General features: G+C 52.8%; 1 protein-coding gene across 6 annotated transcripts in view; it reads left to right on the forward strand.

The window, feature by feature from the left end:
- Positions 1 to 14,701, forward strand: part of CCDC157 (coiled-coil domain containing 157) — a 20,156-nt gene extending 5,455 nt beyond the window's left edge. For 4 of the 6 annotated variants that reach the window (XM_030582464.1, XM_030582467.1, XM_030582465.1 and 1 more), the window contains exons 4-11: positions 571 to 1,279; positions 2,336 to 2,413; positions 3,284 to 3,474; positions 5,117 to 5,293; positions 5,994 to 6,162; positions 9,326 to 9,465; positions 13,943 to 14,031; positions 14,351 to 14,701. In XM_030582464.1, coding sequence (XP_030438324.1) covers positions 571 to 1,279; positions 2,336 to 2,413; positions 3,284 to 3,474; positions 5,117 to 5,293; positions 5,994 to 6,162; positions 9,326 to 9,465; positions 13,943 to 14,031; positions 14,351 to 14,621 — 1,824 coding nt within the window. In that variant the 3' untranslated portion in view covers positions 14,622 to 14,701. Of the gene's footprint in view, positions 1 to 570; positions 1,280 to 2,335; positions 2,414 to 3,283; positions 3,475 to 5,116; positions 5,294 to 5,988; positions 6,163 to 9,325; positions 9,466 to 13,942; positions 14,032 to 14,350 lie in introns of those variants that run through there. The other 2 variants (XM_030582468.1, XM_030582469.1) reach the window with 2 other exon arrangements.
- The last annotated feature ends 299 nt before the right edge of the window (positions 14,702 to 15,000 follow it).

Genomic DNA, 15,000 nt, shown 5'->3' on the forward strand with positions numbered 1-15,000 from the left:
TTTAGCTCTCTGGCCTGCTGCAGCAGGGAGGTCTGCTGGCTGCCTACATGCAGTATGATCAAGTAATGCCTTTTGTTTGAAATTTATTTTACTTTTTTCAAGTGACCCTTAATTCTCCTATTATCATTGTCCCCTTTGCAACCTTAACACTGTTTCTCAGTCATGTTCCCTGGAATAATTCTCTTTCCCAGGATAAATAGTCTCAGTATTTGCCAGACCACCTCCCAAGGGAATCCCCCTCTTTGATCCTATTCAATCTCAGAAAAATGTAGAAAAGGTAAAGCCACCAAACTTGATCACTGACATTCCCTCCAGTGAGGATGTGCCAGGATTCAGTCAGGCTTTATCGGTGTTGTACTTTTGGTTCTGTCGCAGGGAAGCAAAGGAGTCTCTATTGAGTTAGAGGAATTATTTGTTTCCCGTTTCCTGTGTTCCATTTTTTAAAATGAGCACCATTTTACAGGCTTTCCAGACCAATTTTGGAGCATCTGTTCTGTGAAGATAGTTGAGAATAATTTGTTCAAACGTGATAGCAAATGTCTTCATTCTCCTACGTTTTCTCTCTAATAGAAGAAATCTAACAGGAGGGATAGCTCTGCACTGAAATCTACCCTGCAAGATGTGAAAGCTGAGAATGAGCATTTGAAAAGCTTCTCACACGTGATTTCAGAATCGGGCGCATCATTAGCCAGTGCCCAGTCAGCCATCTCATGTCTACCACAAACCATCCATGGGCCAGACTGTGATTTCTCAGACACCTCACAGCCACGTTCTGCATATGGTGTAACCAAGAATGTTTGTAGTGTCCATTCTCAGACAATTGAGTCATCTCTGGTGCCCTGTGATGCATGTGCAAGTGGCCAGGCCAGCCTCCGGGAGGTCGGTAAAGCCATCATCAGCATCTGCCACAGCCAGAACATCCCTTCATCCCTGGGCAGATTCCAAGAGATGGTTGAGGAGACCCTAGGCAACAAGCCACTCACCGCTATGGACATGAGTTTCTGGGCATCAGAACAGAGCAAAGACCTCTCCCGTATCAACAAACATCTTGGGGTGCTGATGCAGCTGATAAACCCTTTGAAGGCAGAGCTGGAAGAATCTGAGAAACAGAAGGATGAACTGAGGAAGCAGGTTCAGGACTTTGACAAGCTTCTTCAGAAGGAGAATGAGACCCAGGAACGGCAGAGGAAGGAGGCTGAGCAGTACCTGGAGGAAAAGATCAAAGAGAATTTGCAGATCACAGCCAAACTGGAGAAGGACAAGGAAGATCTCCGGACAGGTGCAGTGTCAGTCCCAGCTTGTCCCTAGTCAATAGGTGTTTTCATTAGACACAGAGTCCTTGGTGAAATCCTAGTCCCATGGAAGTCAGTGGGAGTTTTGCCATTGACTTCAATGGGATTAGGATTTCACTCCTTGACAGTTGATTGTTCCTTTTAAATTAACTCTTCTGTTCACAAATCTCTTCTTTCTCTGTATTTTTGGTGGCCAAGAGGCCAGGTATTGCAGACTCCCTACTTCACTTCTGCGTCTGGAGGGGTGGCTGTTTCCTACTCACTCTCACCTGCTGGGCTCCTTTTATTCCCTGCTGCTCTCCATCCTCTTGTCATCAGTGCTTGCTTGCTGCGTCTAGCAGACCACAAACGCTCTACATATGAGCTGATGAGGCAGGCGGGGGCTTTTCAGAACAGTACAACAGGCCTTGTTGTAATGTATCTAACTCACTAGCCCATAAAGTGGCCATTCAAAGGGTGGGAGACATCCTCCCTAGGGGTCAATATGATATCTTCACAATATGCTTGATCATCTACCTGATCCTCACCAACCTAAACAGTGAGAACACCGGTGACCTGAGTTTGTTGATGCAGCTGTGCCAGTGGGTGACATCTCTCTCTTGCTCTCTTTCCCCCCCGCACACACTTGGTGTGATGATATGAAGTGTTTATTGGGATTCTGGCATTGGTGATGAGTGGTGCATTATGTAGCATGTCCCTAATGAGTGTCAATAAAACCTTCGCCCCGTCCCATCCTGTGTTCAGTATGTGTCAAATCTGTTTCCAGAAAAACTGTTTCACAGCTTTTTTCAAGAGTTTTTTAAAGACATCAAGGTGCTATTTTCCGTATCCCTCTGGCTGAAAGGCCAGGTGTCTTAAGACCAGAAGTTCAGTAAATAATAAAGATGATCAGCGATGTCATTTTTCCTGGCTCCTCTCTTTTGTGAAGCATAGAATGATGCACTCCTTTGATGAGAAATGCCATTGTGTAATTGTGATTTGTGGATAAGTGCTGTGAAGGACCTGGGAGGTCCTTGCTAAGTCATTTGTTCTGGTTGCTTTAGGAGCTGTTGTGCTGGAGGAGAGAATTTCCACCTTGAAAGAAGAGCTGCTGTCACAGCAAGCTGCCATGCGAGAGCTGGGTAAGAATTCTCATGGGCTCATCCCTCCAACTGATCTCATCCATAGACTTTATTCTCCTCTCACGCTGTTTTTACACCTGTTGACTTTAGTGGAGTCACTCCCGATTAGCACGGGTGTAAGTGAGAGGAGAATCAGCACCAATGGATTTAAATGACCTCCATCGTTGTAGTATCTGAGTGCCTTCTAACCTCCACTGCCCAGGTAACACACTAGGGAGAATCCTGGGGGCTGGGGCAAGATCCCATGAGCCTCTCAGAATCTCAGCCACTTCAGCACAGGGAAGAGAAGCCTTGGGGCTAGGTTATTCCTTACAGGGGTGGGGAGAAGCTGTGCTGCAGCGGAAGCCACAGATGGACTCCTGGCTGACTCCCAAAATTCCTCCCAGGGCTCTTGGTTGACTGTTCTCTGCCACCCATCAGATGGGTATAACAGTGCTCCCCCTGCTCCAAGCCAGCTCTTGGTACAAAGGTAGGCCCATGACTTTAGGAAGACTCTGCTTCCTGCTTACACAAGGGGAAGACTCCATGTGCCACCTTCCCCCATCTCATGCACCCATACAGAGCCAGCCACAGTATGGCCCTTAAAGACTAACAGTGCAGCCTGTCTACCAGGCTGATACATGTATGTGTTTGCCCTGGGGTTAGCACCATGTGTTGGGACTCACAGGGTGGCAGGCCCAGGTGAGGACGATGGCTAGCCTTCTGGAAGGGGATCTATTACAGAATTTAGGTCATGCCAGAAAGCGTCCTCTCGCCTCTCTCATCCACTTCCCACAGGATCATGGAACCTGGGGAAGGAAGAGCCCATCTTTCCTATTATGAGCTCCCCCCCGTCCACAGCTTTGGTTACAGGATGTTGTGTATTCACAGAGCTGACCAAAAGCACCCTGCTGGAGGAGATGAGGACTAAGATGGACCACAAGAGCCAGATGACGAAGCTGGAAGACCAAGTGCAGCTGCTAACCAGCCAGTTGGAGAACACAAGCCACGCGCTCAGCGGGGCCACCACCCAGCTGGACAAGGAGAAGGCCAAAGTGGAAAGCATGCTCAGGCATGAGGAGGTGCGGCCATGGCAGGAAGCAGACCCGTTGCTTCCTACCTTACCCGAATCTAACTCCCTTCTACTCTCCACTAGGCCGTCTCTGGCTGGTCCTGGTCCATGCTGCTCTAGCCATACCTCTCCCGTCATCCCGTCCCTTCTGTTCTGTTCCTTCTGCTGCTGCCCAGGCTTGTTTTCATTTAAGACTTAGGCCAGGATTGTAAACAGGCTCTCTGTGGGAAGCTGAGGGCTCAGCTCAGTGTTCCTGCTCCCCTCCTCGCCCTGCGTTGCTTTGCTTGTACTTTCCTGACAATACCTTGTGCTATCCCTTCGATCAAGAGGTGAGTATCGGACAGGAGGAGCTGTGCACCTGAGCAGTGTTGCCATCTTACTTGTGCACGGTCACCCTTACCAGCAGGGGAGCTGCCTTCTGAGAGCAGCCTGTCTGCTGGATGGTTGCAACTTACCTTCGTCAGTATCCCCTCTGTGCCTATTTCATACCCTCAGCGCAGGGGCACTTTGCTATCAGTAACACGCTCGCTTTGGAAAATGGCCACTCATCAGTTCCAGCATTCCAGGGAGCGCTCCATGCTTTTGATGAAGGCTGGAGAAGCCTGATCTCCCCTAGAACCAGGCCCACTGGCAGACATGCCAAACCCGCAAAATAACTGCAGAACTTGGGCTTGGTTTTGGCTTAATTGGCTTGTTGGCTAGTTTTGGGCTTGTAGCTTGTTGTTTCTTTTTTTTTAATTGGTTCTCGGCAAGCAGGGGCAAGGGGGGGAGAGAGTCAGGGGTGCACAGCTGGCCCACCACAGTCCCAGACTGCACACTGGGGCGGGGGGGGGGGGGGAATCTGGTCACAGAGTGTTGGGGTTCTCAGGGACTGGCTTCTCTTGAAATGAGATTAGCTTGATTTCTGACTCATTGTACAATCCGGGTGCTTATTTACCGTGTGACAGTTGGCAGCTGTGCCCACTGGTGCCCATTTGGTGCTGCAGGCAGAGGAAACTCTGTGGTGCCCTCTGCTGCTACCTAAATATATCATAGGCCATAGGCACCAACATCTCTGCCTGGTGGATGCTCCACTCCCCCGTCCCCACCCCTACACCACCCTCGCCCACCCCCATTCCACCCCTTCCACAAAGTCCCCACCCACCCTGCTTTTTCCCACCCCACCTCCTTTCCACCCCCATTCCATTCCCTTCCCCCAAGTCCCCATCCCTCTTTGCCTCCTCCCCTGAGCACGCCATGTCCCTGCTCCTCCCAGAAAGTCGTAACTCCTAAACACTGCCAAACAACTGTTAGGCGGTGGGGGGGGGGGGAGCAAGAGGGAGAGAGAAGGATACTAGGGCTAGGAGTGGGTAGCTTGGCTGCCGGTGGGTGCAGAGCACCCACTAGTATTTCCCTGTGGGTGCTCCAACCCCGGAGCACCCATGGAGTTGGCACTTATGTTACAGGCTGCGGCATACTAGTGGGACACACACTTCCTTGGTGATGTAGGCCAAGCTGAACACAGTTAGGCTCCTGTCGCCTCCCCCCATCACACCCACTGGCCCGCCCCTCCCAGTTTGGTCTCCTGCCCCCCCCCTTATTATTATGCTTCCTGCTTTAAAGCTACTTGGGTGACATCTGTACATATCATCTGCCTTCCTCTTTCTATGAAGTCGCTCCAGGCCAAGCAGAGGGCCCTGTTGCAACAGCTGGACTGCCTGGATCAGGAGTGCGAGGAGCTGAGGGCCAGCCTAGGCGAAGCTGAGGATGACAAGGCCAAGCTGGAGCACCAGCTGAAGGAGACACAGGCCGAGAAGCAGCAGGTTCAGGGCCAGCTCGAAGCCCAGCAGGTCAGTGTTAATGTCCCCAGGCTAGCAAGGAGTTCCTTCAGCAGCAGGGGCTCCCCTGAGAGGCAGTGAAAGGAGGGCTAGAGCTGCACTGCTGAGCACCAGTGGGGGAAGGGGCCAGTAAGGGGCTCAGAATGAATGCCCCCCACTTGGGTACACCATGGAGTGCCAGTGTGCTTGGAGCAGGGGTGGGTGAACAGGCTACACTGCACAATGATGGAGGGTTGAGAGACCAGTGAAGAGCATTGAGAGGGCTTCCTCTTGCACTGGCTCCAGCCAGGCCATCTGTTCATGGGTCACTCCTGAGAACGCTACTCCATTTTACTCAGTCCTTCTCCCTCTGACTGATGGGAATTTGTTCCAAGCAAGGAGCAGGGGCCTCAGGGACTGGCCTTCTCAGCAGAGGCCTGTTAGGCACTGAAGGTTGTGGGCATTCCAGGACAAGTGCCACGTTTCTGTCTAGTGCTGGTGCTTCCACATCACACTGAGACCCGATGGCTCATCACATTGGTGTGCTGCTCACTGCACAGAGATCAGATTCAGCCCTGAAGGCAATGTTACAGCTGCATGATGAACTCTTCTCCTCTCCTAGCCACTTTGCAGCACCCCCCACCCCCTCCCTTGGGCAGAATCACTCTGAGCTGGGACCACAGCAGGGAAGGAGCTTGATGAAACCTAACCATACTCTTCCTGTCCAGTGCAGCAGCTACTGGAGAACCTGCAGCAGGAGAAGCTGAGCTTCGAGCAGTCCACGTCTGAACTACTCAGGAACATCTCCGAGCTGGATGAGCTGCTCCAGGAGCTGAAGGAGAGGGAGAGGCTGCTGGTGTCCTTTCCAGACCTCCACATCCCTGCGGAGACGCAGTTTGAATGTAAGAGAGGGCGTGGGGGGGGTGGGGCAGAGGGCAGCAGACATTAAGCACCTGTGCAAGAGGTAGCACACACCAGAGTGGACGGTAACGGAGTTCTGCCCCCTGCTCCCACCTCAGTAGTGCTCATCCACTGAGTGCCCTAGAGGGCACGAATCCCCCAGCTCACATACATGGAGTGTGCGATTTCCAGCAGCTGTTTTAGAATTACACAAATATACAAATCAGACTTTCAATTAAACATAGAAAACTATCCCACTGAAAAAAATCAGAGTTGCAGTCCAGAGGGCTCGCCCACGAGACAAGTGATTATGAGATGTGACCATGTGACTCTATGCTGTGTTACAGACTGCAGCTGTGTATTCTGTCTACATCTCCCTAAACCCACCTTTGGCTAACAGTCAGATACAGCTGATCTTGGCCATGTGTCCATAGGAGAGATGTCTGGTGGGATCTGGACTAGAGGTTCCTCCGGTCACACAACATCCCTGCAGATCAGGATGGCATGTTGTTAGTACAGCAAGACAAGATAATTCCACCTGGAAAGGTTCTGCTAGCAGCCTACCTGCCCCAGTGTTCTGCAGTTGACGGGTTGCATGGTGCTTAGTGAAGTGTAACTAGGCACAGCCCTCTATAGTTACTCTTGCTACCCCATGTCCTTTTATAACAAAGAGCTCAGTTCTCCACTGTATCCAAGCTCGGTCTGCTGCAGGGAAGCAGGAGGGAGCGTCCTCAGGAAGTGATCATCAGCTCCACCATCCTGCATGCCTAGTCCCAGTGTAAGGTAGAGCTGCTGAGGAGTAAGGTAGTCAGTGACTTTATGCCAGTGGAGTGCCATTCTACCATGCCCCCTTCTTCCTCCCAGCCCACCTCCATCACCCAATAGGACCCATTGGCTTCACATGCCCCTAGTGCTGGAGGGTGGGTGGGGGATGCAGCTGGTGCAGGTACTAAGTGGCCATATCAGCCAAAGAGTCTGCCCTAAAGCCTCCAGCTAAAGGAAGAGATTGGTCTGAGAACATGTGGAAGCTGCTTGAATGTAATGGGGTGGGGGAAGATGCATCTCGGTTCACTTGTTCAGCATTTTCCACTTCGTGGTGGGATGTTGCTCACTGAAAGGGGAAGCCAGCAGCATGCTTCCAGGGGAAACTTTTGCTGGGCACCCGGACCCTGGAGGGGTAAGATGGTTGCCCTTTGGAGCGGAGACTGGTCTCTGGTTCAAGAACACAGCCTGGTCTCCAGTGCTGGCACTAATGCCCAGAAGGTCGGGTGAAGCAGAGAAGCCACTGACAGACTGAGTATTGGGCATGGGTGAGGGCTGTGGGTTAGAGCAGTGGTTCTCAGCCAGGGGTCTGGGGCCCCCTGGGGGCCCTTGAACAGGTTTTAGGGAGTCTGCCAAGCAGGGCCAATGTTAGATTCACCGGGGCCCAGGGCAGAAAGCTGAAGCCCTGCTGCATAAGGTTGAAGCCCAGGGCCCTGAGCAATTTAGCTTGGCAGGGACCCCTATTGTGTGGGGCCCTAGACAGTTGCCCTGCTTGCTACCTCCTAACTCTGGTCCTGGCTTTTATAAGCAGAAAACCAGTTGTTGTGGCACAGGTGGGCCATGGAGTTTTTATAGCATGTTTGGAGGGGGGCGGGGGAAAGCTCAGAAAGAAAAAAGTTGAGAACCCCTGGATTAGAGGGTGGCTGGTGGGTGCAATGGGAGATTAATGAGGACAACGCAATCCTGGCAAAGTGGCAGAGACAAACTTCAGCTAAGAATGAGTACCCTTGCAATTCTTGCTGTCCTTCAGAGTAAGCATGGCAGGGTCAGAGGTGTAATGGGATGTGCTACTCACCGCTCTGCAGTGTCTCCTCATGGTTCAGCTGGGGAATTAGCTCACTATAGTCCGTTCAATTGCCTTGGTCACTTGCTCTACAGCTTCTCTCTCACTCATCAGGAGCTGTAGCCTCTCTCTAGCCAAGTCACCATCATCCTCCCCTTTGGGGCCTCATCAGTCTCTTCCCATAAGGTCTCAGGCAGTCTCCATCTCCACTGCACCACTCCCACAGCGGCTGGTAGGGGAACCAGGCCCACCCTCTGCACCAGGTTCCAGTCCAGGGACCCTCAAACCCACAGTCCAGGTCTGTGCTCTCTTGGACTTTACTGCTCCTTCCCTGGACAGCTTCCTGTGCCGCCTTTTCAGGCGCCTGCTCTCTCCCTTGTGTCAGGGATGCATCTGCAGGCTCCTCTCCCTGCCACGTCTGCTAGCCTCAGCTCCTCAGCTTTGTAAATTCTCCCACTTGTTCCTGCCCAGGTCAGCTTCTTTCTCAATTAGAATCATTGTCAGTTAGCTCCCTCGCGGGTGCAGCCTATGGCTAATTGGCCTCCCTCGCCACCATAACCCCTTCAGTACCAATGTGGGGTGAACACGGCAGCACGGGAGGGTTGTGCACATGTAGCTTGTGACCAGCTGCCCCGGGGGAATGATTTCTCTTACTAGCTTTGTACCCATGGGAAAGTCACTGGTTGGAGGCTGGTCTCCTACTCCTCTGTTTCCCCACTGCCTTACACACAGCACAGACCCTGCACTCACAAGCGGTCCCTTTAGTTACCAGAGGGATCCCATGCTGGTTGAGAATACAGCTTTCTCGCTCCCATTGCTGCATCCTTTCTGCTTTGGCCCTGCAATGGCTGTGCCTTTTGTTTTTAACTGGCCTGCTGCTTTTGTGGCAGAATTATCATCCCTAGACTACATGAGAGGACTGGACCAGCCAGTCTGCTAGTGCTTTACAGCGGGGGTCTCAAACTGGGGTTGGGTCCCCTCAGGGGGTTGCGAGGTTATTACATGGGGGGACAGGAGCTGTCAGCCTCCATCCCCAAACCCCGCTTTATAATGGTGTTAAATATATAAAACAGTGTTTTTAATTTATTACGGGAGTTGCGCTCAGAGGCTTGCTGTGTGAAAGGGGTGACCAGTACAAAAGTTTGAGAACCCCTGCTTTACAGCATTACCTGCACATGCTCCAGGGCTGTCAGTGCCAGGAGGCGAAGGGGGATGTCCTTCTCAGGAGGAGGTAGGGACGGACATGCACACATGCATGCGCCAGCCCTGCTGTATCCAGAGGATTTGTGCACACCCACTCCCCTTGCCCCATTGTGAAGGGGAATCCTGTTTCATTGCAGGCACTGGAAACATCACTGATGACATGGAAAAGCAGCTGCAGGCGAACAACATCCGCATCAGCGTCCTGGAGGAAGAGAACTCGCGGCTCAGGACCGCACTAGCCAAAATGAAAGAGGCGGCCCAGCAAGGAGTGTTAAGAGTGAGTCTGACCCCAGCCATAGGTGGAGAGGGCACCTCTCAGTGCAAGGGGGGCCAGCTGTTGAATAGCAATAGGCAGTCGGCAATGCAGGCAGAATCAGGGGTCAGTGCAACAGTGGGATCCCTACTGGACATGGAGGGTCCATGACCCATCCCATGGCCTCTGGGACTCTGGAGCAGAGGGGTTGGAGGCCAATCCCATAGTCTCTCTAGACTTTGGGGATGAGGGATTGAGGCTTATGCTGTGCTCCCTCGAGACTGTACAACTGGGGGACTTAGGACACATCCCACTCTCCGTAGACTTTAGGGATGGGGAATAGAAGACCCGTGCTGTGGCTCCTGGAGGTGGTGGGGCTGGGGAATAGTCGACCTATCCAGTTTGGGGCTGGGGAATAGGAGATGTGTCCTGTGGCTCCTGAAGGCTGAGGAATAGGTGATCCGTCCCATGATCCCTATGGGGGCAGAGGGACTACTGTTCTTGGGGGCTAGAAGCTCAGGACCATTTTCACACAGCCTGTGCTCCAGGACTAATCCCACTACCTCTGTTCTCTACAGCTGAAGGTTTGATTCTGCCTCCCTGTACTTCTCAGTGACGCTTATACGCCCCATTCCGTTCCCCCCTGCGGCAGTGCAGTCTAGTAACGAGCACAGTTGTAGAACAGAACCAGTACGAGTCTGGGCTCTAAAATAGAAATGAGTGCAGAGTGTTGGAATGTGCCAGAACTGCTGTGAGGCCTTGGGTGGAAGTCACATGACTTCCTTGCTCTATAGCTGGCTCAGCTGGAAAACTGGATCTAAAGAGCCACTGCGTTTGGACTGGGGTCTCCTGAGTAACCCAAGTCTGGAAAGCTCTATTGTCACTTCCCCAGCATGGGCCTAGGTGGGGGGCGTGAGCAAGGCTCTTCGCTGAGCATGGCGCCTGTTCCAGAGAGCAATTACTGTATTAATATTCTTCATGTGGGCCTGAAGCCAATCCTGGGCTCTGCGATCAGAGGGCTCTGGGGTTCTTCCTGGGGCCAATCCTGGGCTCTGGGATCACAGGGAGGCTCTGGGGTCCTTCCTCGGGCCGATCCTGGGCTCTGGGATCACAGGGTGCTCTGGGGTCCTTCCTGGGGCCAATCCTGAGCTCTGGGATCACAAGGTGCTCTGGGGCTGATCCTGGGCTCTGGGATCCTTCCCTGGGGCCGATCCTGGGCTCTGGGATCACAGGGGGGCTCTGGGGTCCTTCCCTGGGGCTGAAGCAGTTTAGCATCAGTTTTGTATTTCACAAACAAAACCCTGTGCTGGCAAACGAGCAGAGGGTGCAAGGACTGACCCCTCTTCCCAGGCCCTGGCAGAGCAAATGAAAGAGCACACAGCTGAGCTGAAATGGGTCAGCACCACATCAGCATGTGACACATAAGCCCTTGTGCTCTGCTCAGCACATGCTGCCAGACTAGGCCCTAGCATGCTCACTGCGCTGAGCGGCCTTCCCTGCCATGGCTGAGCGCCAGCAGGCCCAGCAGAATTAGGAGTTACAATAGAGTCATTCACTCAGTGGAAGCAAAAGCCTAAGGGCAGCCCTGGGGTTCCCATGACCAGGGAGCTGTTTGTAGGCTGTGGTGAGAGAAGCCTTTCTCTTCCCAGAGCAGGCTCCTAGAGGCTGCATAGAAAAGCAGACAATGAGTGCTGCTGAACCCATGCCTTGCTCTGCCTGGGAACGGGACATGGGCTGCAATACACTGCAATAGCTCAGGCCATGTCTGACTGACAGTACAGTCTGTTCTTTGCTAGGCTTAGTCCAGTTCCTCATTTTTCCCTCTGATTTTGGAAAGGGAAGACCCTTCCAGCTAAACGTCTGGCCAGATGCACAGGGTAGTGGTTCTCTGGTAGCTGTGGACACTATGGCTATTTTCAGTGACAAACAGCAAACAAAACCCCTATCTGGAGTGCAGTGAAGACACATACAGCTCCTGACCCAAAACCCATAGGGATGGGGGGGATCTGTCCAGTGGCATAGCCAGGTTCTAACAGCAGGGAGAGCGAACACATTAAAAAAAGGCTCCACCTGCCATGAAGCAGCGAAGAAAAAAAACAAAAAAACCCACAAGTCTTGCTGCCGAAGACTGAAGAACCCGCTGCTGAATTACCCTCCACCGAAGACCAAGAGCCACTGAAGGACCCACCGCCGAAGACCCAGACATGCTGCCCCTGCTGCGAAGTGCCCCCGTGTGAGTGTAAAAATTAAAAAGGTGCCACTTCGGGGGAGTGTGCTCAGTGGGAGCGGCCGCTCCCCCTGCTCCCTCCCCAGCTACGCTACTGGATCTGTCCAGGCCTTTAGAGAAGCACTGATAGGGGGCTTGTCCATCTGTCTGAGCTTTAATTGTGATCTCATTTGGAACTCACAAAAGTGAGGACTTAATCTCACCCCTCGGAGCAGGGAGCAGTAAGACAGGAGCTGTTACCAGAACTGTAGAGAAAGCTAATGGTCTTCTCTGGCTCGTCGCATCCTGGCCTCTCCGCCCAGCTTTACTAGTGTCCCCCAGGCACACCCAACAGCAGCCCTTCTTGCTGTACACTTGGTCCTCTCCACTCATGGTTACTTAGCTTGTAAATCTTGGGGCAGAGATCCCCTCCCCTTGTTGGGACGGCGCAGACCAGGACAGTGCTACACCAATACAAATACATACGAATGCCAGATTTGGACAGACTGAGGCCCCCCAGTAACTGCACATAGGACAGTCACCTCTCTCACTTAAGCCCTCCCACTTTTCAACTCAACCCTGAGCCCTACTCTTGGGAAAGGCTGCTGCAAACAGATGATGGAGTTGCATGTTAGTCAAGCCTAGTGATTAAGGGTTCCTTAGCTCTATTACCAGGGCAGACAAATATTAAGATATTTTCTATCAAGTGCTTCTGCTTCTATGCCGCTCTCCGAGCCTGTGCCATCCCTTGGGCCACAGTTGCATCATGTGCTGTGTAGACTGCAAGGAAGGGTTGGTTTAACATTCTCCTTGTTAAAAGAGCAAGCAATAGGCTGAAGGCATGAGACTCGGCGGGCCTGACTCACCATTGTTTTGCACCTTACGCTGTCACTTTCACCAGTGCCAAGTGCTACCAGATGGAGAGCATTTCACACCCATGTGCACTGGATAAGGACCAAGGCAATGGGGAGGTAGGTGCAGCATGTTTGAAGAGGTGAAGCTCTGCAATGGTAGCCTCCATGTCAGCACCCTGCTCCTAGCGCACTGCTGCTGGGAGACGCCCACAGCTGCTAAGAATGAAGTCCTAGCTGAAAGAAAAGCTTGGGCCTTTTGGAGCCTCTTCCTGGAGGTGAGCCCAGCACTAGAGCAGTGGGGAGGCTGTGGGGTCCGGTCATGGGCCACAGCAGTCAGGCTCAGGGCTTGTTGAAAGGAACATGAAGGTCATGCCTATGCTTTAGCAGCTACAGCTACACCATGGCAGCTGTGCCACTGTAGCGTAGAAGCTTCCTACGTTGACAGCTTTTCTGTCGATGTAGTTAAGCCACCTCTCCGAGAGGTGGGAGCTAGGTCAACGGAAGGATTTTTCCATTGACCCAGCTGTATCGGCCTAATTTTGTGTGGAGTCTAAAATTTTTCACAGCCCTGAGTGCTTTAGCTAGGTCTATCTAATTTTTAGGTTTAGATCAGGCCCAAGTTCACAGAAAGTCAGGGTGTGAATCTACCTCACCTAGCCTGCTGCGCACAAACTCCATAGCTCATTTTGATCTCCCTTGCATGGAAACAGGATGAATCAGAGCTCTCTGTGGAACTGTTAGTCCACAGCAGCAGGGTCCACAGGGGTGCTCGGTGCATAGTGGACTAATGCAGGGGAGAGACACACTGGGTTTGTTGCAAACTTGGTTTGTATAGACAAGAATAACAGTAAAGATCCGTTCTTGAGACCAGTTTCCATCTTGTGTCCAGACAGCATCTCTTGTGCTGGTCCCACCCTGCTGGGGTGACCCAGCAGAATTAGTCCTACGTCTCTGGACCAGTGGAGCATGGGCCTTGGACTCGCCCTCTGCACAAGGCCAAGTTTCAGTCATCTTGTCAGTGCAAGGCCCTTTCCACGATGGTCCAGCCCATTCTGGTCATCAGACAGGAGCATCCAAAGCCATGGCCTCCAGCTGGGAGAAGGCTAAGCCCACAATGGAGTGGTTTCTTGCCAGAGAGATGGTAGGAGAGACTTTCCCCACACCCTGGGGCTCCTTGGGACCAGAGCAAGGAAAGCACTTGACACTAGATAACGCAGGCTCCCACAAGCACTGGAGGCCGTTGGGGCCTAGATATTACCCGTCCAGTTCTGAGTCAGTCCCTGACAGACACCAGCCATGATAGCGCCATGAACGAGCTGCACAGTGCAGAGGAATGTTCTTTCTGATGCATCCCAGCCATGGCTTCCTGCAGATGCAGGGGGAGCTCCCAGCATCAAGCAGTGACCAGGGAGGTTCTAACCCTGAATTCTCCTCTCCCCAGCTCATCCCGCAGACCCAGCTCTGGGCTCACTTCTCCTCCAGGACTGGCTCCAAGGACAGCATGATGGACCCCCACAAGGCTTCCACAGGGTGAGCAGGCCTGCTCTAAACACCCCCCGCCCCTCCCCAGCGAAGAGCTGCAGGGCTTGGTTTGCATGGAGACTTTGCATGGCAGGAATGGTGTCCGTAGCCTCTGTATGCCAGAAGCTGGGAATGGGTGACAGGGGATGGATCACTTGATGCTTACCTGCCCTGTTCATTCCCTCTGGGGCACCTGGCACTGGCCACTGTTGGCAAACAGGATACTGGGCTAGATGGACCTTTGGTCTGACCCAGTAGAGCCATTCTTATATGACTTTCCCTGCCTCAGAGGCTGCATCTCTAATGCCTTGTCCTGCTTCTCCTACAGCAAACCTGCCCTCACACACAGACCTCCAAGCAGCACAGCACCCCGCCAGCTTGCAAGTGACCAAGCCAGCAGCCAGAGCACGGTACTCCAGAGACCGGCAAGCAGCCAGCCAAAGCCATCCTCTGCAGAGGCCATGTGGAAGGCAATGTCCTGTGTCTCCCTTCCGGTTGAGACCTCAGCCATCAGCACTTACGCCAGACTGAAAGGGAAAGGCAGCGCAGCCAGAGTCCAGGCCCGCTCAGCTCACAGCCCCAGGAATCACCAGAAATAGAATCCCAGGAGAGCAACCCCTGCTGGAGGTGTTCAGCTAGGGACACGAATAAAGCTGTTTACTGTTCATCCCCAAGGCTCCCTCTGAGTGCAGGGCTACTGTCTGTGACAGTGAAAAAAGCCGCAAAAGGGCTGTGCCACGTGGGAACCCAGGGCTTCTCTGCCACTCACCTGCTCCCTAACTGGGATGGGCCACCTGCTGGAGTCAGGGTGGTCAGCTTGTGGGGGACGCAAGTTTGCAGATGACACTACACTGGGAGGAGTGGTAGATACGCTGGAGGATAGGGAAAGCATACAGAGGGACCTAGACAAATTAGAGGATTGGGCCAAAAGAAATCTGATGAGGTTCAACAAGGACTTAGGACAGAAGAATCCCATGC

Source organism: Gopherus evgoodei, chromosome 13, assembly GCF_007399415.2.
Source record: "Gopherus evgoodei ecotype Sinaloan lineage chromosome 13, rGopEvg1_v1.p, whole genome shotgun sequence".
Lineage (NCBI taxonomy): Eukaryota > Metazoa > Chordata > Testudines > Testudinidae > Gopherus > Gopherus evgoodei.